This window comes from Ochotona curzoniae, unplaced genomic scaffold (genome assembly GCF_017591425.1).
Source record: "Ochotona curzoniae isolate NIBS_2020 unplaced genomic scaffold, NIBS_Ocur_1.0 contig_4514, whole genome shotgun sequence".
Lineage (NCBI taxonomy): Eukaryota > Metazoa > Chordata > Mammalia > Lagomorpha > Ochotonidae > Ochotona > Ochotona curzoniae.
Genome location: NW_024466312.1, coordinates 3302425 through 3325285, shown reverse-complemented (window position 1 = coordinate 3325285; position 22861 = coordinate 3302425). Strand labels below are relative to the sequence as shown.

At 46.1% G+C, this 22861-nt stretch overlaps 1 protein-coding gene across 1 annotated transcript in view; it reads left to right on the top strand.

The window, feature by feature from the left end:
- PECR (peroxisomal trans-2-enoyl-CoA reductase) overlaps window positions 1-11168 on the top strand; it is a 28223-nt gene extending 17055 nt beyond the window's left edge. The window contains exons 4-8 of the mRNA XM_040986481.1: window positions 1766-1847; window positions 4898-4994; window positions 5931-6041; window positions 9327-9438; window positions 10596-11168. Of these exons, the coding sequence (XP_040842415.1) occupies window positions 1766-1847; window positions 4898-4994; window positions 5931-6041; window positions 9327-9438; window positions 10596-10681 (488 nt within the window). The 3' untranslated portion in view covers window positions 10682-11168. The remainder of the gene's footprint in view (window positions 1-1765; window positions 1848-4897; window positions 4995-5930; window positions 6042-9326; window positions 9439-10595) is intronic.
- Window positions 11169-22861: the final 11693 nt, after the last annotated feature.

Below are 22861 nucleotides of genomic sequence, written 5' to 3'. Positions count from 1 at the left end.
AATTGACATATAAAGGAATGCCAATTAAACTCACAGGAGATCTCTCACAGGAAACTACAGGCAAGAAGAGAATGGAGTCACATATTCCAGATTCTAAAAGCAAAAAATTGTTGGCCCAGGATAACATATATAGCAGAGCTTTCTTTTGTCTTTGAAAATGAAATAAAATTCTTCCACAGTCAAGAAAGGCTAAAAGAATTTGCCTCTTCCAAACCTGCCCTACAAATGATACTTCAAGATGTTCTCTTGACAGAGAAGAGGAATAGCACCTACCAAAACCAGAGGCAAATGTGAAGAACATCCCAGTAAAATAACAACAGAAGACTAAACCAATGAACAACCCATTTCTAAAACCACAGGACCAAAATACCACCCATACATATTAACCCTGAATGTAAAAGGCTCAAGCTCAATCAATGTCATAGACTAGTAGACTGGATTAAAAAACAAAACTCATTTGTTTGTTGTCTAGAAGAGACACACTTCACCAACAAAAATCAGCAGAAAAATTATCTCATGGGATTTGATGTTTTCAGTTAGTTTCATCTCTTCAAAACTCTTTCTTCTGATTAAATCATTCGATGACTCCTAGGTCGTACAGTGGCATCATTTTCTTCAAGAAGGTTCTTGATTTTCATTTCTTCAGCTACACGCTAGTCACTTAGTAGCATGTTGTTTAACTTCTTGGTATTGTTAATTTCTTTTTTCTTCCTGATGTTGATTTTGTTTTGTGGCTTTTCATTTAAGGGGATGTATTGTAGCTGTGTAATAGAGACTGTCATATCTACTAACATGTTATTTAACTACATGGCATTGTAAATTTCTATTTTTCTTTCTGTTGTTGATTTTGTATTATGAGTTTTCGTTTGAGGGGATGTACAGTAGCTGTGAAACGCAGACTATCATCCAGATGTGAGGTTACAATGCAGCATGCATCTCTACTTCCAGACAAAGATGGACTTACAATGAAACTGTTTACTATATCTTGGCAATAGGATGCTGGACTCTGCCATTGTCCTTACCAGCAATGATGGACATATGACTGTGTGTGAGGAACTATTCTTTAGTAATGATAGAGAGGAACTCGGGGGTGGGGGAAAAGTTGGGGCTGGGATAAGGGAAATATCAGGAGCCTATGGAACTGTATCATAAAATGATAATAATAATAAAATGTAAAAAAAATCAGGAATACGGAAGTGGGATGAAGGAGGCACTCACTGTGTATCTCAAAAAAAAAAAAAAAAAAAAAGGATTAAATTGCAGGCCCAGTGTAGTAGCCTAGTGGCTAATACCCTTGCCTTGCATGCATTAGGATCCCATATGGGTGTTGGTTCATGTCCTGAACATTCCACTTTCCTTCTAGCTCCCTGCCTGTGGGCTGGGAAGGCAGTCAAAGACAGTCCAAGGCCTTGAGGCCCTGCAGCCATGTGGGAGACCCAGAGGAGGCCTCTGGCTCCTGGCTTTGGATCAGCTTAGCTCCTGGTGTTGTGGCCACTTGGGAAGTGAATCAGTGGATGAAAGATCTTTCTCTCTTTCCTTCTCTGTGTGGATCTGCCTTTCCAATGAAAATGGATAAATCTTTTAGAAAGTTATTAAATTGTGTACTTCAAATGGTGGATACATTTATGATTCCTAAATTGTGCCTTAATCATTTGTTTTTAAAAAAATAAAAAACATAAAACATACCCTATGGCCAGAACGATTGAACCAAGTATCAGAAGCGTATGAACAGTATTTAATAAGATTCTGCTTTGTGTGTCTGCAGTGTATAATGCCTGGATGAAGGACCATGGAGGGTCTATTGTCAACATCATCGTCGTTACTAAAAATGGATTTCCAACAGCTGCGTAAGCATTTTTATACTTTCTTCTTGTCTTTGGGGAAAAGTCAAGTGGGAAAACTTCCTTAAATCAAAGTTACTAACTCTTCTACCACTATTTCCTTTTATTAGAACTTTAAATATGTATTTCTAAAATATTCTTCTTTGTGTTGGGATTTCCAGATTTGCCAAGAAAGGAGGATGGAAAGGGGTTGGGCCACCTCTCCACATTAAGCAATTTACTATTATACATAGGACTTCAATACTGCATGGCAACATACCTAATGCTAAAACATCTTCTTTGTTTCTGTGAAATTCCAGTGTAACTAGATGCCTGTATTTTACCTGGCAACTCTAATCCAGTTCTTTCAAGTATCCGCCAGTGTCTGGGGACACTTCTTTGTTCAGTAGGAAAATGAGAGTGATCTGTATTAAATCAGGTTTGGAACCCATAACTATACATCCTTGGTTTTAGATAGGATTCTGGGAGAAAGAGGGGGAGAGAGATGCTTTGTACTTCTCATTAGCCACTGCGTAAGTAAAACGTTTGCTTACTCTGTGCAAATTTTACTGTCCTGCCTTCTTCCTGTATTACTTAGCATAATCTCAGTTATACAGAACAGAGTTGAAACGCAAACGGGTTAAGTAAAAATCTGGGTCCCAGGCCTGGCAGCCTCAGCCTCACCTGAGAACTCTTAGAGCTGCAGATCCTCCACCCCTTCCGGATCTGCAGGAACCACCTGGCCCTCGGGGGCGGGGCCCAGCAGCCTGCTTAGGCAGGCTCTTGGATGCTGGGACACACAGGGCGACTGAGCCAGGGGCCTGGTATGTTCCAATGGCTTCTTCCTCAGGTTCATCCCCGTCTCAGGAAAGCTCTGCCTACATACAGCACAGAAAGAACACGTCAGGCATTAGAAGGCAAACTCACAGGGGCCAAATGCAGAACTGTTGGGACAGTGAGAGGCTTAGGGTGCTGCTCAGATCATGCCAGGAAGTCCCAGAAAAACTTCTCACTAGCTGACCCTGCCTGGATCATGGACGTAACCATCAGCCAGTATGGAAGGAGGGGTGGGGGCTGTCTGATGTGCCTGATCAACCCAAGGAGTGAGGACTTGGGGGTCAGCACCATGTGGACATGGACCAAGAATAGACAAGAGGAGGATGCTCAAATGGAAAACTGGGTGTTGTTAAACAAAGCAGTGAGGAATACAGGGCATGCAAATGGCAGCCCTGGGCTTTCTTCTCCTGTTTTCTCAGCTTCTTTACATATTTGCCCTTCTTAGCATCTTGGGGAAAATGTAGGAGGTTCAGATTGTGGGTTCCTTCCAGCCTTTCTCACTTACATAGGCAGCTACTGTTAGTGGCTTTAACGTGTATCTTTCCCCCACTTTTTAAATGAAAGAAATTGTAGTGTAAGAAAATATTACCCTTTTTAAAAGATTTTTTTTTTTGGTCTTTATTTGAAAGGGTTACAGACAGAAGGAGAGACAGAGAGATCTTCTTTCTGCTGGTTCATTCACCTAATAGCTGCAACAGTTGTAGCTGAGTAGATCTGAAACCAGGCATCAGGAACTTCTTCTGGGTCCTCCATGTGGGTGCAGGGGCTCAAGGCCTTGGGCCATTCTCCGGTACCTTCCTAGGCCATAAATAGGGAGCTGGATGAGAAGTGGAGTAGCTAGGACACGAGCTCATATGGGATGCTGGCGTCAGAGATGAAGGATTTGGTAGCTACAGCATGGTGCCAACCCTTGTAAGTATTATTCTATACTGAGCCATGCCCGAGTGATATAGCCTGGATGTATCTTCTCAACAGTGTGCAGAGATGTCTCGTTTTTTTGTGGCTGTCTAATATACAGCTCTATTCCGGTGGGTGAATGTCTGGTCTGTATCCTAGCTCCTTCACTTCCATCCCGGCTCCGTCCAGCTTCCTGCTGTTGTAGTGGGGAAGCAGCCAGTCATAGCCTGAGTGCTTGGGTGTCTGCTCTTCACTCTACATGGAGCTGTGGATTCCTGGTATCTGTGTGGTCCAGCCCTGGCTGCTGTGGGCAGCTTGAGGGAGTAAACCCATGGTGAGAATCGTAGTCTCTGTCTCTCCCTCAGAATGTGCCTTTCAAATAAATAAATAAACCTTGAAAATAGAAACGCTTAGTACATGGTAGCCACATAAATGATGCCCTGAATTTAAAGATGAAACCAGAACAACAGCAAAAAAGAAAGATCAAAATTACATGCTGGTTGTAAAGACATCCAGGTGGACAACCGATGCCAGCGACGAAGTGACTTGATGAAGACCCCGTACTGATGTCCACCTTCTATCTGCAAATACTTTAAAATTTATGAAGCTTCTGGAGTGTCAAGACATTCTCTTGATAATATATCTAGACATGTAAATTACTGATCTCTTATCATTAAAAATTAATTTTAAAAATAATCACGCATTTGGGGCCAGGATGATGGTGTAGCAGGCTAATTCTCCACCTATTAGTGCCACCTTTGTGTCCTGGCTGCTCCACTTCTGACTCAGCTCCCTGCTTAAGGTCTAGGAAAGCAGACGGGGAAGGCCTAGGTTTTTGGGCACCTGCACCTGTGTGGGAAACTCAGGAGAAGCTCTGGCTCCCAGCTTAGGATCAGCTCAGCTCTGGCCATTGCAGCCATTTAGGGAGTGAATCAAGGGACAGAAGATCTCTTTCTGTGGTTCTTCTTTTTCTATAAAAGTAGCTTTTCAAATAAAAATAATTCTCTAAAAAAATAAGCACACAATTATAATCCTTAAAATTACCTGTTTTCTTGGTTTTCCTCTGTAATAAGGAGTTCTTCAAAATATTCCAATTACGCACATGGTGATTTGGGGTTCTTTTTACAGGTTTATTCAATGTGAGAATTGCTTGGCCATGATTTGGTTAAAATCAAAGGGCTTGGTTCTTTCTCCATGGTTTAGATACAGACTGAATGAGCAATGCAGGAAGCCCACCATGATGGCTCTTGTGCATGTCTGTCAGGGCACCGACACACTTGTCAGCTCAGTTAATGAAATGGTCAACAGAAGCACATTATAGTGTCTATGTTTTGTCTTTAAAGGCACACTGGAGCTGCAAGAGAAGGTGTTTACAACCTCACCAAATCCTTAGCTCTGGAATGGGCCAAGAGTGGCGTGAGGATCAATTGTGTTGCCCCTGTAGGTATACGTTTTATATGAAGTCTGTTGGCAAACTGTGCATTCCTGATTCCAGTTGAGTTCTTGAGAACAGCATCGTAGACTGGTGTATAAACTAGGACTGATTTTAAAAATAGATAAATTCAGAAAATAACTTGCATTACAGATGTATCCTTTGATTTATAAGCAGATTGTCAAGAATGTCAAATTGAGCCTGTGATTCTCAATGCTGACTATGCAAGGATACTTCAGAAGCTCATGGACAAATGGAGTCAAGGATACTGTGTTTTTCATGAACTGTCTGAAGTATCCTCATATTAGAATTATTTGTGAAATACTCAAGAAATAATAATCTCCAAGTTTTACCTCCAAACCATGGGACTAAGCAGCTATGTGCATTTTAAAAAGCAGCCTGGGAAATCAAGTTTGATATCTAGCATTTTGAAGTATGAATTTTCCTACATTATTTAGTCATTGATTGTTACCTCAATAATCTTTTGCTAGGAGAGAGACAGAAATTGAATATCAAAGTTTTAGGGAAGAATTTCTAGGCAAGGATCAATTCTAAGTTAAGATAAAAGTTCTCTGAATCAATATATATGGTAGGGGGAAATGTCAAAATATGGTCAACTTTGGAAGCTCATTTATTTGATAAGCTACAGCCCAAGCCTCAGTTGAGGAACACAGTGACCGTGTGCTCCAAGAGAGACGCTGCATCAGATGTGTCACCTGTCTCGCACGATCTCCTTCCTGGGATGCTCCCTGGTCGCTGCTAAGGGTGTAATGATCCTTGCAAATGGAACTCTGTGAGATGTCTGGAGGTAACCTGTAGGTCTACTTCACAGGGAAACTTAAGCCACTTGAGTGTTAGCATTTGTTGTCCACCTTGATGACTTTACAACTAACATGTCCTTTTGATTCTTTTTGTTGTTGTTCTGCTTTTGTCTTTAAATTTAGGGCACCATTTATTCCCAGACTGCTGCTGACAACTATGGTGAGATAGGACAAGCCATGTTTGAGAGATCCATTCACCGCATCCCAGCTAAGCGACTTGGAGTTCCGGAGGAGGTGACGCCTACTTCTATCCTTGATGAGAATGTTCAGATTTTAGCACTCGGTGTCTTTCGGATGTGATCTGGTTTGGCTGGTAGACACTATTCCCCTCCCTGCCACCAAACCGTTTCTGCTGGGTTTTCCGGCTCCTGGGAGTATCCGGGTTTGTGCCTCCTTGACTCACGGACAAATGCAGTATGAACTGAGAGCAGCAGACCCTTGTTGGAGAGTTGTACTTGGAGGCCACCTAGGACCCTAAGTCACTCAGATGATTCTGGGTAGACTGTGTTCCTTAGCGAGTCGCACTGGGGTGGCCACACAGAAGTCTATGAAACTCAGTTGCTTTGTTTGATGGCAGCAGTACCAATCTTAGCGTGTTGCTGGTTCCGGCATTAGCCTCACCTTTGCTGTAGGAGCATTTGGGAATTGAATCATGGGATGTGACTTTGTTTCTGTCTCCTGTGTTTTTCCACCTGTCTCTAAATAAATAAGTAAATGAATATTTGAAAATTTGAAAGGCAATAAGTTAGCCCTTCTATTCTGTATATGAAAGCAAAGCCATGAAAACTCTTCAGAGAAACTTCAGTGGTAATCCCCAAAGCTGTTTTTTTTTTTTTTAATAATTTGATACATGTTTTTCCATAAATTTACTATGCATGCACTCATGCATACATAGGCACATTTGCTGACCTTTAAAAATAAAACCAGGGGCCTATTTGTTCTTTCTTGTAACTTTCTATACTAGAATCTACTGAGTCATATCCTGTTGTGCGTTTAGGTTGTGTTCTTATCTTGGTGAATCTAGTATCTTTAACACAATTATGTTCCAGAAGTGTTATGTTCTAGAAGTGGAATTCCTGAACTAAAACAGATTTACATATTACGTTTTGTGAGATATTGATAATTCAGACATTTGATGAGCTGTGTTTGTAAGATATTTGGATTTTTACCCTGCAAGCTGAATTGTTTTAGGAAGATTTTAGTCAAGAAAATGTTATGTTGAAAGTTATGTTTTGGATAGAATAGGTTAAAATGTAATTTTGTACCTGAAAAGTAGTGACAGAAAAAAAAATCACTTTACAAATGCCTGCAATGGCGAGGGCTGTGCCAGGCCCCAGTGAGGTGGCTGGAGCCCCACCTGGACCTGGCATGTGGGTGGCAGGGAGCTAGGCACCCAGGCCATCTCCTGCTGTGTTATAGCAGAGTGGGGCCGGAGCTGGAGCCCACACACTGTGCTGTGGGAGGCGGTCCTGGGCAGCATCTTACCAGCTACGTCACATGCCTGCCCCAGGATTCTTCCTTTTGCTTATGTGTATATTGTACCATTTTTATTTGAGAAATCTAGGCTGAACACTTTAAGAAACATTTATTCACTTTAAAATGACAAAAGCCATTATGTGTTAACCAAATATTTGTAAGTGATAGCTACATTGTCCATAGCACAGGAGAATCTTTTTTCTTAACGTTTGTTTTACATTCTTTACAATGTCCCTTGGTGTGGAGCCCAGTAGTCTGAACTCTCAGTTCTGGTCTGCGTTCAAGGTGAGACAAAGCAGATGAGGAAATGCAGATTCCCACTCGGTTGGTTGGGAGGAGGAAAGCCCTTGGCAGTTCTGATCACCCTGTACTATCTCATGTTTGTCTTAGACATGAGCTAGTAGAATTCGGAGCTGCGTCGGTGAGCTCTCTGTGTTGTGTTGCGTCCAAAGCTCTCACACTGTGGCCCTTTCGTTCATACACGATTTTATGTCATGGGACCTTGATGTTTTGGAAAATACTGCTTCACTGAAATAAGCAAATGCTCTCCACATTGACACAGAATTAATTCCACAATATCGGAAGGTCCCGTTTGGTATATTTCTGTTGATTCGGGTATCTGGAAGCCATGGGACAGGGTAATTTTCCAAAATCCTTGTTTTCAATTGAAGGTTCCCGTGTTATCATTGGCAGCATACAGTGTTAGTTATTTTCCTTCGATATGACAGTCTCACGTGGTTTGTTTTTGAAAAAAAAAAAAACAAACTTGCAGAGTACCCAAGTATGAAGAACTTTAGTTTCAGACATTCTTTTAAGTAAAAATACCATGAAAAGGATGGTCACTTTGGCTCTCCGCTCAGTCACATTCCCTTGTCCTTCAAACAACCACTGTGCTCATTTGTGCTGCACAAGAATTCTGGGTGGATGAGGCTTACATTGCATCACACAGAAGGCTCAGTAGATGGGTACTTAGGCTCAGGAGTCAAGACAAGCCAGTCCACCAAGCATGTCCCAAAGAGGGACGAGTGTTCTCCAGCATGGCACTTGCTGGCAAAGTGTGGTTTTATGTTCCTGGCACAGGTCATACCCAGCAGCTCTGTTCAGCTTTCCACAAGCGACACAATGAAAAACATGATTAAGGATTTAATTTTGTTAGGAAAATAGTTTTGACCTTGAGCCCTCACCCACCACTCTTCAAAGGCCTTGGGGCTGCCCAGGTGTGGCCCCACAGCACCTGGGCAGATGCTGCCACAGGTCATTCTTTCATGAGTGAGAGAGAACGGGTCACACCATGACATGCAGAGTAAGGGCAGCGCTTTGGCCTCTGCCTGTCACAGTCTGTAGATTGGCACAACTTTCCTAGTTGGCCAGGGGCTGGCCTGCTTATCCCAGGGTTGCCACGTTTGAAGTGACCGTTGCTGGAGCGAGAGTTAGGACGGCCAGGTGTTTAGCATCGGTGTCCTTTTAAGAAACTTGGCTTCTACCGGTAGCTTCACGTGACAATTGCTTTACATTTCTATGAAATGACTTCTCCTTTCCTGTTTGGATTTCAGAGTACACAGTGCCGAACTCACCAATGAACTATTCAAATTGTTAAGGGATCTACTGAGATTCCGAGTCCCTTTTTGTGCAATGCTCTTGTGGTGTGTGCTGCTTGGCTGACAGGACCATGAGCTAAACAAATCCCAGTGCCAACGTATCAGTACACAGGCACACTGACTATTTCAGTGACATGCAGGGAGCAGTGATGGGACGGGAAAGGCGTCCGAGGGACTGGACTGGGATGCAGAAGGGGACACTGAGGCCTTAGTTTGTCTGTGACTTCTTTACCCGAGTGTAGTTTGACCCTGGATGGGGCTCCTCCCTGGCTTACCTCCTGTGTCCCAGGCACGCATTTGATTTCAGTGATGCTGCATCAGAACGGAGGTGACAGGTGTTGGGTGATGGTGCACATGCGCAGGTATCATGAGATGCCCTGATGTGGGACTAGGAATGGAGATTGTTTTTGCTTTCAGGTATTCATGCGTGTGTCTCTGCTTTCAGATCTCCTCTGTGGTGTGCTTCCTGCTGTCTCCTGCAGCTTCCTACATCACTGGGCAGTTGGTAGATGTGGATGGGGGTCAGTCTCTGTACAGCCACTCCTTTGAGGTTCCGGGTGAGTAACCAAGGATGAGCACCCGCTACTTTTATGACTTGTCATATTCAAGTTCAAACTCTTAAGTCGCTATTCAAAAGATTTAGTGCTTTCCCTTTTTTTTAAATGTTTTTTGGGGAAGTGATGTACATGTGCCTTTTAAGAATAAACTGTTACCTGACAAGGGGTGGGGCTATGCAGCCTTTTGGCATTGCACTGGCTCCACAGCGGGATTGTCTAACAGACACACTTGGCTCTGCCCTTGTTAGCTGGGTGACATTCTGTCTTCTTTTCCGCCACATGGGAACACCTATAGTATTTATTTCATGGGATTTTTGGGAGGATGAATTCTGGTTTGTAGCTGTAGAGCTCAGTGTCAAAGAATGTGCTTACTTGCTGTTCGAAATGGCCTAAACAACGCAGAAGTGTGTTACCTGGACACCTGTAAAGGGTGTGACACTTCACTCTCACAGATAACTTTTCCCCTTCATTCTTCTTTTTTTTGCTCCCATCATGTTGACTTTAGTTTAAAGCTGGCTGCAAGGTACCTGCCTGCTGCCCATCAGATGAAGTACTTCCTATCCCCTGGCACACCGAGAGGGGAGGAGACTGGCTTTGTTCCATGATTTCCAACTAAGTGACAGACAAGTTTCTGCAGATGTCATCTCAGCCAGTAACAGAGCGAGAGAATCGGTGGCACCTGCCAACTTAGGTCACATAGTTCCGACTGTGCCAGGAGAGGGTCACTTCCCCTATGTCCTTCAAGTGGAAATAGGCTATTGGAAAGAGGAAATGGGGAACTGGAAAGATGGCTGGGCAGACGACTGGTACAGCTGGAGGAGAGGTGGCACATTTTTGAAAGGTTATTAAGGAAGTGCCAAGTATCTCCAGTGTGTGCCAAGCACTGTACATATGGTGTCACTTTAGAAGATCCCTTTAAAGGGCAGATGCTGCTGTACCCATTGATGGGTTAGAAAACTGGAGCCTTGGGAAGAGTAACTTCCCAAACTCAGAAAGGATGGCGAATGGCAGTGCTGGGACTGTGCCTTCCGGGCAGGAGATTTCTGTTCTTGCTGCAGAGACGGATGAGTCAGGGGAAGCAGCAGGGCACCTGGGGAACAAGGACAGTGGAGGGTCACAGAATCACGTGTGCCCTGCACATTTCCTCCTTCTTACAGATCATGACAACTGGCCTGACGGAGTGGGAGACCTTTCTACCGTGAAAAGGATGAAAAAGTCTTTTAAGCAGAAAGCCAATCTCTGACCCGAGGATGCCAAGTGTCTAGTTTCAAGTGCCTTCACATCTTGTGCCTTTGGAAGAACTTATGATTTGCATGAGAAAATAATTCCTGTTTTTCAATGTTTCAATTATAACTGTGCATAAATTATCCCCAAATACATTTTCTCAGATCCTAAACAATGTGACTGGTAACCCCTGGCTTAACAGTTTTAGGAACCCTCAAATTAGCATACTTAAACTGATTATGTTAAGGTAATATGAAAATGAAGATTCAAATGATTGGAGGGACCATGAACTTCCAGAGGATTTTAATGCTTCACTGTAAATTTAGAAACTATATGTGAATTGTGCCATCATGCTAATTGTTACAACTAGAATTCTACAATGACTTATTTTTGATGGCGAATGTCTCGGTGAGATCAGTAATGTTCTCTTTCATGATCATTAGCAAAGTGTAGATTGTTTTGTCCCTGACGTCAAATTGGTATTAAACTCTGAATTCAAAGAAAAACTGAAGTTATGAGTCGTAATATTTTTCTTGCAGTGCTCGATGTTTGGTTTGACCTTTTTAAAATATTTAGTAACTTTTTATTGATTATTGCAATGTCTTGAAACTATCAAATGCCTCACATATATTATTCTTCATTTTTTTTAGATAGAAAGGTCAAATTAATCTTTCTACAGAAGTGATATTTATTTATTTATTTATTTATTTTCTCTTCTAGTTTGTTTTTAAGTTTTGCTACAATTCCATAGGCTCTGGGATTTCCTCTCCCCATATTTCCTCACCCTAATTTGTTTCCCCCACATTATTACAATAGTGTAATACTTCATAAGCAGTCGTAAGTCCATCATTCTGCTATTTAAGTGTATCCTGACATGCAGGTATAGACAGTGGCGGACAGCCCAGCATCCTATTGTCAAGACATAGCCAGCAGTTTCATTGGGAGTCCATCTTTGATTTGGAAGTAGAGATGCATACTGCATTGTATCTTTACAACTGGGTACAATAGTCTCCATTATGCAGTTACTATACATTCCCTTAAATGAAAAGCCATGAAACAGATCCACAACAGGAATAAAGATAAAACAACAGATTTATAGCACTGTGGCGTTAAGTAACATGCTACTGAATAGCCAATGTGTTGATGAAGAAATGAAAAAAAAAAAAACTTCTTGAAGAAAACAATGTTACTGTATGACCTGAGTCAGTGAAGAAGTTAGTAAGAAAAAAAATAAGAAAATAAAAACAAAATATCGCTAAAAGGGAAGTTCTCCTGTAACAGGTTCGAAGGGTTGCTAGGTGGTTAGGGGTTCCTGCCTGGGAGAAGGGGGTATGAGGAGGCAGTGAGAGAAGTGCCTGGTAGAGAGGCAGGAGAGGGTGGGTTGCTTAGGAGATCCGGCCACATCACACAGCAGCGTGCCTCAAGGGCCTCGCAAGCCATCAGGCTCTTGTCACCTTTCTTCACTGCGAGATCAGCAATGGTTATCAACTGTCACATTTCTCAAGTGGTCAGCAAGGCCGCCGCTTCTCAAGAGACACACACAAAAAACCAGAATAAACCTCTGACGAAATGAAGCTATTGAAGCACTGATCAACTTATATGCACTCCCTGTATAAGCTCCTGCACCCAGACCTGGCCATCACCCTCCTTCGGGTCCTCTCCTGGTTGGTGGGATTCTTGCCTCTCAATAAAATCCACTTATGCTGTTGCTTACCCAGCCTCATTGTCTACGTCATCAAACCACCCCGTAAAATTAAAGTTCTTGTAACATGAAATGCTACAATGGGTAAGGCTGTGGTGCTGAAGACTTACAAAAGGAAGATACCTGGAGGGATGCAAAAACAGTTCCACAGTTATTCATATCACAGCACTTTTATGGAGAGAGATGACCTGGGTGGAGGAGGGCGGGCTCACACACTGCTCTGTAGACGGTCAAGGCGTCTAAGAAGCAGATGCATGACCCTGTGGGAGATGCCCAGGAGACTTCCTGGACAAAACCCTCGTGGAGGATCGGAGCACTCAGTGGGTCATTGGCAATGAGTGGGACGAGCCGGGGACAGCGCATGCCTCAGGTCACTGCACAGGTGCGCGTTGCCATGTGCGTGCACCCATGTCTTCAGTGTGGGTCACGGGGAGTCCACCTGTGCTGTCCCCTGCTGGTGGCAGTGCCTGGTTCTCTCCAGCTGGTGTCTGGGCAAAGGAAATCCAGTCAACCTTGCAGGACCCACGGCTGCGTTTCTGTAAGATGTTGGCTTGCTGCGTCCCCTAACACAAGATCTCCAAAGTCACTCGTTTCTGCTACCCCTTCCCCTCCCCCCCCCATCCCATTACCCACGGTAGAACACGGGGAGTGGCGGAAAGTAGGGCCATGCCTGTTTGCATCTGTTGGTTCCTGGATGCTCCCAAACCCGGTGCAGACAGGCATCCTGAAAGCTGGCACTCGGCTGCTCCTTGGAGACTGTAGCCCTGTGTGAGGTCGGCTGCCTTCAAGTCCGCTCCCCGGGAACTGGCACCGAGCTGGGTGGTGCACTCTGGGGATTCTGTGCCTGAGGGAGGCCTTTCCTGAAGGCCCCGACGAACGGAAAGGCGAACTCTGAGATGGGCCCAGAGCCCACACCATCACACGCACAAGGGAAGTTAATTATAAATAGTGGAGTAATGAGGGCTTGGCCAGAAGGAAGTGAACTCTGAAGAACCGCAAGGTTACCGGGCAGAGAAGCAACCGCGGAGCTCTTCCCAGCGCGCTTCGGGCGCCACCTTGTGGTCACTCCTGGAACGCCCGCTTCGCCGGGCAATGCCTTCCACACACCTGCTGTAACAGCTGCTTCTGCATGAGCTTTAGTTGCTTTCAATATTTTTGTTTGTTTGTTTCTTTTTTTTTTAAAGATTTATTTATTTTTACTGCAAAGTCAGAGAGGAAGATTCACTCCCCAAGCGGCCACAACGGCTGGAGCTGAGCCGATCCGAAGCCAGCGGCCTGAGCCTCTTCCAGGTCTCCCACGCGGGTGCAGGGTCCCAAGGCTTTGGGCCGTCTTCAACTGCTTTCCCAGGCCACAAGCAGAGGAAATGGGGTGGCCGGGGTTAGAACCTGCGCCCATATGGGATTCCGGCACGTTCAAGTCAAGGACTTTAGCCACTAGGCTACCGCGCCAGACCCTTTTCATTTCTTGTTTATACAGTATACACCACACAAGAAAATCATTCAGATCAAAATACATGACTTATCACCACCCTGTGTTTAAAAACAGCCCAAAGGGTGAAGGTTAATGAGATGGAGCCCGCGGCCGCAAGCCAGAGGCATGCGTATGTGTGTATGTGTGTGTGGGGGGTTGTTGTTTCGGGGAGTTTTGCTGGCGGTGTGTGGAGCACAGCTGGACTTTTCCCTGCGGAAGCAGCTGGTGCAGGCGCGGCTGGCCATCTGGGTGGCACTGTCTGCGGTGGCCCTCCCCGTCTCTGGAGAACAAACCCTGTCCCTGTCTCCCTCCATGGGGACTGACTCTGTCTCAACCCGGGCTGGCCACCACTCAGTCCAGAGCACTTTCCCACCCAAGCTAGGGAGCTTGGGTGCTATAGCCTGGCCTGCCTGCCCCCAGTTCCAGCCTGCGCTGGAGGGTGCCGCCATGCAACCTGGCCCAGCCAGCCTTCAGTCCTGGCCCTAATGCTTACTGACTGGTACTGTGGACCAACCCAGCCTGTCCGGCACCCTGCTGTGGTTCATCAGATTTGCCATGGGTGCTATGAACTGACCCAGCCTGGCCCACCCCCAGGCCTGAGCCACACATATGTCAGTGGTACTGTAACCTGGCCTGGTCTGAGCTGCTCTTTGCCTTAGTTCTTGAGCTCACCTGCAGGGACTGCCTCCTGACAAAAGGGTTCTCCAAGTTCCTCTATCAGATCTCCTCCCAGCAGCAGATCGCGTGCACACCGGCGGGTCCTTGTCCCAGACTCACTTTGTCCACCTCCCTCAGTGCCAGGAACAGTGGCCTTGCCCAACTGGCTCATACCCATTCTGGTTCTTGCTTTTGGGAGCTGCCACCCAGCCACACCTGGTCTGCACTAGACACGGCTCTCATGTGGTTCAGCACCCCAAGGTAAATGCTGAGGTGAGAAGAGCCATGCCAGACTGGTTCACAGCACCCACCAGCATATGCAAGACCTGCTGGGGAGGGGGTGTGAACCTGGTAGGGGAGCAGTGAGGACTCTCCTGCTGGGCCACTGCTCCTGTTAGTGAGCATGAGAGCTGGGACTGGGGGCAGACCAGGCTGGGCAGGACTACAACACCTTTTGACCTGCATGTGGACTGGGATGGGGAAGAGCTAGGCTGTGCTGAGTGTATTCATCGGTGCAGGCGTGAGCCAGAGTAAGGGCAGGCTGGCTGGGCTTTGCCCCATCATCAGCTGGCAAGTGCAGGGACAGGGGGCAGGTCCTGCTGAACTAGACTGCAGAACTACCTGGAGAGTGCAAGATCCAGGTCTGAGAGAGGGTCCAGTAGGGAAACTGTGGGCTCCCCTCTGATGGGCTGCAGCTCCCACTAGCGTGCATGAGATTCAGAACTTGGGGTGGGCCTGGCTAGACAGGCAGTCCTGCTGGTGTGAGTGTGGGCTGGAGGGTGGAGTGGATTGGGATAAGTTTGGCTTTAATGCCCAATTATGTATACGAGAGCTGATGAGAGCTGATAGGGAGGTGGGACAGACTGGACCAGTCCTCTGCATATGCTGGCAGACATAGAAATTGGGGCCAGGGCCCAGCCCAGTAGGGGTTATTGGGGGTCACTCTGCAGCTCCTGATGATGTATGTGAGGGCTGACTGTGTGGAGAACAGCGTTGAGCTGGGCTTTAGTGTCCACTGGTTTGCATAAGATATGACTAGAGATAGATCTGACTTAGCAATTGCAATTACCGGTGTGGATGCAGGCTGATGGGGTTGATGGACAAAGCTGGACCCCCTGCTGATGGGCGTACACAAGAGTCAGGTCTGGGATCACCTCAGACGAGATTTCTTTGAGCTCCCCCCTCCAACTAAACTGCTGAACTCAAAGTGCCAACCATGGGGAGAGTGGCACGACCTGTGGTCTGACAACGGGGTGCTTGTGACAAAACTAGCCACCTCCCCAGTGGCTTTGGCAGAGCACTGGATGACATACCTGGAGGCACAGGGAGGATCTGGGAGTCCACTGGCGCCTGCAGAAGACACCTAGCACCACAGCAGAGGAAGGAGGGCAGAAGAAATTGGTCAACTACCCCAATGAAGCATGACAGCACATATCTAAGCAGATGCAGACTCTAGGTGGACTGTGTCAGCCAGTGGACCTTGGAAGGATCGCCTCATCCTTGGATCAGCGAGAGCGACAGCATTTCAGAACTATCGAAACCACTTGAACAGACCACTGGCTCATGCTCCACCTCGGGGACTTTGGGATGACACTGGCTGGTTGTTCCCCATCCCCGGGTGCTCAGGTGGTTGGGAGGCTGGGTGTGGCTTGTCCCTTCTCTCTTCCTTTCCCCCAGATACAGGAAGAAGGAAAAGAAAGTGTGGAAGCAAACGTCTCACCCATTTTCCCCTGATCCTGGACCCTTTCCACCCTAATCAACTATGTAAACATCATCAAAAATAAAATAGAATGTTAGGAATGGAGAGGGGGTAGGTGAAACGAGATTGGCAAATAACTGCTAGCAACTATGGAAGCAGAGTCAGAGATGATTGATTCTAGCATTTTCTCCTCTGGATGAGCTTAGACATAGAAAAACTTTAAAAAGGAAAGCACTGTAAAATAGAAACAGTCTATTACTTGATAAGAGCAGCAAGGCCAGAGTACACGGCGCTTCTACATAGAGAAAACCTTGAGGAGAAACGGCGTGGCATTCGTCCTGGGCACTGGAGCAATGAGGGAGGGCAAGGCAGATCCAGGATGCAAACGGAACTAAGCAGGCACAATGCTTGCTGCTTGGCCCGGATTCTGCTCTGCAGGGTCTGAGTATAACCCACCCTCTGTTCTCACACTGGGGTAGCCAGCACTAGCAGTCAGTCAGCCCCCACCAGGGAGGATTGCAGGCAAAGAGCAATTATTTGGGTACTGCTGGAGCACCTGTGGATGGGGGACTGTTACATCCTACTGGCAAAGGAGAACCAGTGTTCCCTGCTTCTCTAGCGTTCTCGAACCATTCATATTTTCTATTCGTTGAACCACAAGGCTTAGTCAGTGTTTGTAGTTCTAATTAGGACTTCAGAGAATCGCCCTATTCAAATGCCAGCAATGAGCTCGGACCTAAGCAGTACAGCTAAAAATGAGTCATTTTCATGGGTAATGCAGAGTGGGTGTCAGTCAGAGTTTCTAACCGCTTAATTTTAACCTTCTGAATTAAAGTTATATACCAAAGATCACTTTGTTGGACTTCTTTGGTTTCCTGCTTTTTAGTAACCCAGTTTCTGGTTTTACTAAAAGTTTTTTTTTTTTTTAATCCTTGACGATTTAAAAACACTAAAATTACAAAGGAATAAAGAGAATTGGTTTGAGATCGTGATAAAAGACGAAAAGGAAGAACCTGAAAAGGATTTTTTCTAATTTTTATTTTTCATGATACAATTTCTTCTTTTAAAGATTCATCTATTATTATTGGAAAGTCAGATTTACAGAGAGAAGGAGAGACAGAAAGAAAGACCTTCCATCAGCCCAAGTGGCTTCAGTGATGGAACTGAGCTGATCCGAAGCCAGGAGCCAGGAGCTTCTTCCAGGTCTCCCACGTGGGTGCAGGGCCCCAAGGCTTTGGGCCTTCCTCGACTGCGTTCCCGGGTCACAAGCAGGGAGCTGGATGGGAAGTGGAGCATGTGGGACACAATGCCCATGTGCATTCAAAGCAAGGACTTTAGCCACTAGGCTCCCACGCAGGGCCCCATGATATAGTGTCATAGGCTCAGGGATTTCCTTTCATCCTCTGCATTTCCTCCCCCTCCCCACTCTGTTACTCCCACACTGTCATAACAGCTTCTTCTTCCCACACCAGTCACGAGTCAGTCATGCTGCTGTTTACGTGCACCGTGACATTGTAGATACAGACAATGGTGGCAAGTCCAGCATCCTATCGTCAGGACACATTTAGCAGTTTCATTGGCGCTTCATGTTTCGTTCAGTACAGATGCGTCCTGCCACGCGTCTTCACTCCTCGGTGATGGAGAGGGTCTGGCAGCAGTGTTTGCACATCAGGCAAAACAGTGAGATGGGGCGACTTACCTGTGATGCATCGAGTTAGTCCCCCTATTTTACCAGTCAGAGATGAATGAATTCCACCAAGTAGGTGTTAAACATCTGTTTGGAGTCTGCCTTCCCAAATAAACAATCATTTATAAAAGCTGGAAAACTCCAAACATCATTTTTATTTCCGTAAACGTTTAAAAAAGTATGGATCAAAACCTATGCAAAAATCTTTTGAAGGAAAATATTGCTTACTTGCAAACAAAAATGGCTTGCTGTGTTTAGGTGAGTTACTTACAGAATTTGGTTATTTATTCAGGGCCTCCCATTTGAACAGGGGGCCCGATTTTAAAAACAAAGCATTTTACCTGACTTCCCTGTTTACTCAGGATAGAGTAACATTTTGACAATTTTCAATTACTTCAGAATTAAGATTTCTGCAGAGGAAGGTTAATTTGAATATAATGGATGTGCCCAGGGGAGAGGGGTGTGTGTGTGTGTGTGTGTGTGTGTGTGTGTGTGTGTGTGTGTGCGTGTGTGTATTTGTCTCATTCCAGGTGAAATTGGCATAACATAAAATTAACCATTTTTATAGGAGTTATCCAGTGAAATTTAATATACTAACAATTTTGTGTAGTTGGAACTACTACCTCTGTCTAGTTCCAAAGCATTTTCATCGCCTAGAGGGACGCACCGTGCGTGCTCCGTGCTGAGCTGTGGGTCCTGCTACTCCCCTTCAGCGGTCACTCTGTGTGCAGGGGAGGACCGTCCCTGGACATTTCATGCCAACTGAATCACGCTATATGTGACCTTGGGCAGTTCCACTTACTACAGGACTTTTGGAGCTCATCCACTTTGTGGCATATGTCACTACTTCCAGGGAAGAGGTTTTCATCAACTTAATGGGGTCAGACTTCTACTGGAGGACATAATTTTTCAACACTGGTTCTAGATTTGGCCCTCTTCTTAGAAACAGTTATTTGAAAGTCCAAGTAGGAACAAAGTAGAGATATCATCGATTTGCTGGCTCAGTTTCCAAATACCTGCAACCGCTGGGATTGGGACTGGGCCAAAATCAGCAGCCTGTACCTCCACCAGGGTCTCCCACATGGTTCACAGGGACCCAAGGACTGGAACCATCACCTACTGCTTCTGGAGATGTGCATTAGCAGGAAGCTGGATGGGAAGCCGGGGTTTGAACCCTGGACTCCGGTGTGGGATGCAGGCATCTCAAGCAGAGTCCACCACAGCACCAAACAGCTGCCCTAGACTTCTAAGAGCAGATGTCTTTACAGGCTCCATCTTACACTGAAGTAATCAGATGAAAGGCTCCTGGCATTTGTGGAGGAAGGAGATCACGAGCTTCTGGAATGCTCCATGGGCTGGATTCCTGTGCAGGGTCTTCAGGACAGTGAATGCTGGGATGTACTCAGCAGGGCCTCCCCAGGTCAGAAGGGATCAGCCAGCGCACTGAAGGGGTTAATTGTCAAGGTGACTGTGTGCCTGGAAGTCTGGACCCTACAGAGACTAGCCTGCACTTGTTATAGAACACTCTGCTCGGTGAAGCACCAGGAAGCAAACAGGAGCTAGGCAGTTCCTGGGAGTGTTAAAGATTTACGGGTCAGTTACCTTCGAAGCATGCTGTGTACTACTGTTTGTACTGAAGTGATAAGACCAGAAGCCTGTGCCTCCTCATAGTCAATCTTTACTACCTGCTTTCTGCTTCGTGTCACGTAGAAGCGGCCGTCACTTACATGCCCCTCATGATGTGGCTCCCGCTGTCACGTAGTTGCCCACTGTCATGTAGAAAACTCCACTTGTTTTGTTCGAGGAGCTTCTTTGTTCACGGCAAGAAGCGGCTGCCCAGCTGCAGAATAAAGACATTTCACTCACCTTGGCGTCTGGCTCGATTTCTTTGCACTCCAGCACAGACAGCCCGGAGCCACCAGCCTCTTACCCAGACAAGACAGGCTTCACCCAAGGTCATGTTCACCCAGAGACTGACCAGCAAGGGTCTACCTGGATTATTTCACCTTGAGAGCTCCCGCTATGGTGGGCTAAGCTCAGTCTCACCTCTTTGCTTCATGTGTCTCTTTCACAGGCTCTGAAAGAGTTTCCCCTGAGCTCCCTGCCCTTAACTGCCAGGCCAGACACCTTCTCATGGGGTCGGTCTACCCAGCAGTGTTTGAGACTGATTCATTTAGGTACACGAAAGACAAAATAAATAAATAATAGCAGTTTAAAAATTTATCCTCAATTTCCATCATTTATGGATATTATTTCCTTTAGGTAAAAAAAAAGTATGTAAGCCCATGTAATTTTCTGTTATTTTTCTCAGGATAATAAGTCAAATACTAATGCTTAATAAAGTCAAATCTGATGGCACAGTGATCAGTGATGTCGGTGCATGGCAGAGGAGCGAGCTTAGTGTTCAATCGAGCAGTACTTAAACAAGTGGAGACTTTGGCCTAGAGCCAGCCAGCTAACACTGAAATACCACTCGGGCTTTGGAAGACCCTGGCTTTGTAGTTGTCCCATCTTTCCATCCATGGAGTGAAAGCTTTCTGACCATTTCAGAGCCTCAGCCCGACTGCAGTTCATTTACAGCTGTCGACCACCAGGAGGCAGCACCGAGGACTACAGGAGGGTTTGTGTGCTGTGCTGCGTAATTCCTGGGGAGCCTTACTTGGCACCTTTGCTTGTGTAGAAGTTCTAAAAAACGTCACAGGATTCTGGTCTGCTCATCTCTAGAGGTGTGATGAAGAAAGAAGTAACATAAAGGGATTGAAACTTTTAAAGCCATAAGCATAAATGCGCTTATCTGTTAGCACTCAGATGGGCAAGCCCGGGTTTAGAGTCTAGGTAAGACTTTCAGGATCTTTAAGAATAATACAAATGCTTTTTTCAGATTAATGTTCTAGTTTTTTATTGCATGTTTTCTCGTATTTTCTCGTTGCTTTCAATCAACATTTACTAGAGTATAATTGGAGTAAAAAGCATCATGGCCTGATTGGCGGGCCCAGCTTGTAGTTAGGAATAACACAGAGAGACTTTGGATGGTGCTGAGTGCTTGGAACTGTGGAGGGCCTGGTGTTACAGAGACGGGGCAATGGCACCCAGATCTCATGCTCTGGGCTGAGAACTGAGACTTGTCTGGGCATTGCAAAAGTTCTGCCAGGCGGGGCAGAATCCCATGACTGACACGGGGAGTTCATGACAAAGGGCACATTATTAGATGCAGCTATGGATGGGCAGATGGCTATGGCTGTGTGGAGGCTATGGTAATACAGCTAGACACAATAGTACATTTAAGTACGGCAGTACAACTAGCTGCGAGACTGTTACCAGCTATGCCAGGGTAGTTAGACTGGGCAGTCTATGTGGCCATGGTGACATAGTCAGGCATGGGAGCACAGCTAAAGGCTAACTGTGCGTGGTTAGCTGCGGGAGGCAGGAGGCAGCAGTAGAGAGAAGCATGAGAAAGATGGGATGGAATTAAGGACAGGCACCCTGGAGGAATCAAGAGACCTAGAGCCTCGAGGCATAAGAGAAACCCAGAACTCCTAGAGAAGCAAGGCCTCCTCTTGTTCTGGTCTTGGCTTGGAGTGGGTCTGTCCTCAGAGAGAGTAGCTTACCTTTTCGTGTCTGTGGAGTTGCCAGTACCTGCTGAGTTGGATAATGTGATCTACCTCAGAATCCCCAAGCCTCTGGAGGTGAGGCAGGACGGGGCGAGGGACAGGGGGTCCTGAGTGACACTGAAGGATGCATTTGCAGGGTCAGGCAGACACAGAGTCACCCCGAGAGAACACCCTGAACCCCTGATTTGTATCACTCGAATCCCGGCCCCGCCTGGAAGCCTGTCACCCTTCAGTCTCTGGGATTCCCTGCCCCAGAACGTCCAACTCAGGAGACCCCAGATGGGATTTAGGAATCCGGAGTTCCCATGAGCACTTGCACGGATTCTAGGGCAGGTTTCAGATTGTCACCCATTGGAAAATTGCTCCTACCCACAGCCATTCATTCTCATTCATTCTCTTTGTTTTTGGGGAATAGATGTGACTGAGCTCATCAATTAACTGAATCTTTAGCAGGTGCACTGAGATTCTGAATTCTCTTTCACACAAAGGGCCTGTTGTGTGTGTTGATGAGCCTATGAACTGGCTGCTTCTCATGGGGTCTTCTGTGCACTCCACATGGAGGAAGGTCCTTTCACACACCCCAATCTGTGCTTCAATCTGTGCTTTGGCAGCTACCCCAATAAGTGCACTGCAGGCATGTGGCGTTGCCTTACCAGGATGTATTCCCCTTGCTGTGTCTCTCCACACTGTAAGTCCAAGCAACTTCCTTTTCCTAGATCCCCAAGTCCTTTTCACCCGAATACCACGAGGATGGGTATGAGACTAGAACCTACCACGTGGATGCAGTGCCTCCTCTGGAACGGAGCAGCTGTTGCATTTCAGAGCAGAAAGACCTTGACGCAGGGCCTGTGGCCTAGAGGCTGGGAAGAAGATATCCTCTTTCTGCAGAAAAGCTGAGTAATTTGGAGCCTCCTGGGGATCTGAGACCAAATGATTTGAGAAGATCCACCCCCTAGTTTCTTTTAATTGCCCACATCCAATTATGTCAAAAGCTAGCATTTCTTCAGAATTTTGCAGTTACACAAAACGCTGGAAAAAAAATTCTGGACTGGTTTGACACTCAATAGGCTTATGTTACCACTGTGGTAGGACTGTAGTAAGTCAGGTTTTCTCTCTCTTTCTCTCTCTCTCTCTTTCTCCCTGCCACCCAACCCACCCCTCCTGTCTGCTGGCTCATTCCCCAAGTACCCACAATCACCAGAACTGAGCTGATCCAGAGCCAGGAGCCAGGAGTTTCCTCTGGTCTCCTCCGTGGGTGCAGGGACCCAGGGATTTGGGGCATCCTCTGTTGTCTTCCCAGGTGATACAGCATGAGCTGGATTGGAAGTGGAGCAACAGGGTTTAGAACTGGCACCCATACGGGATGATACGC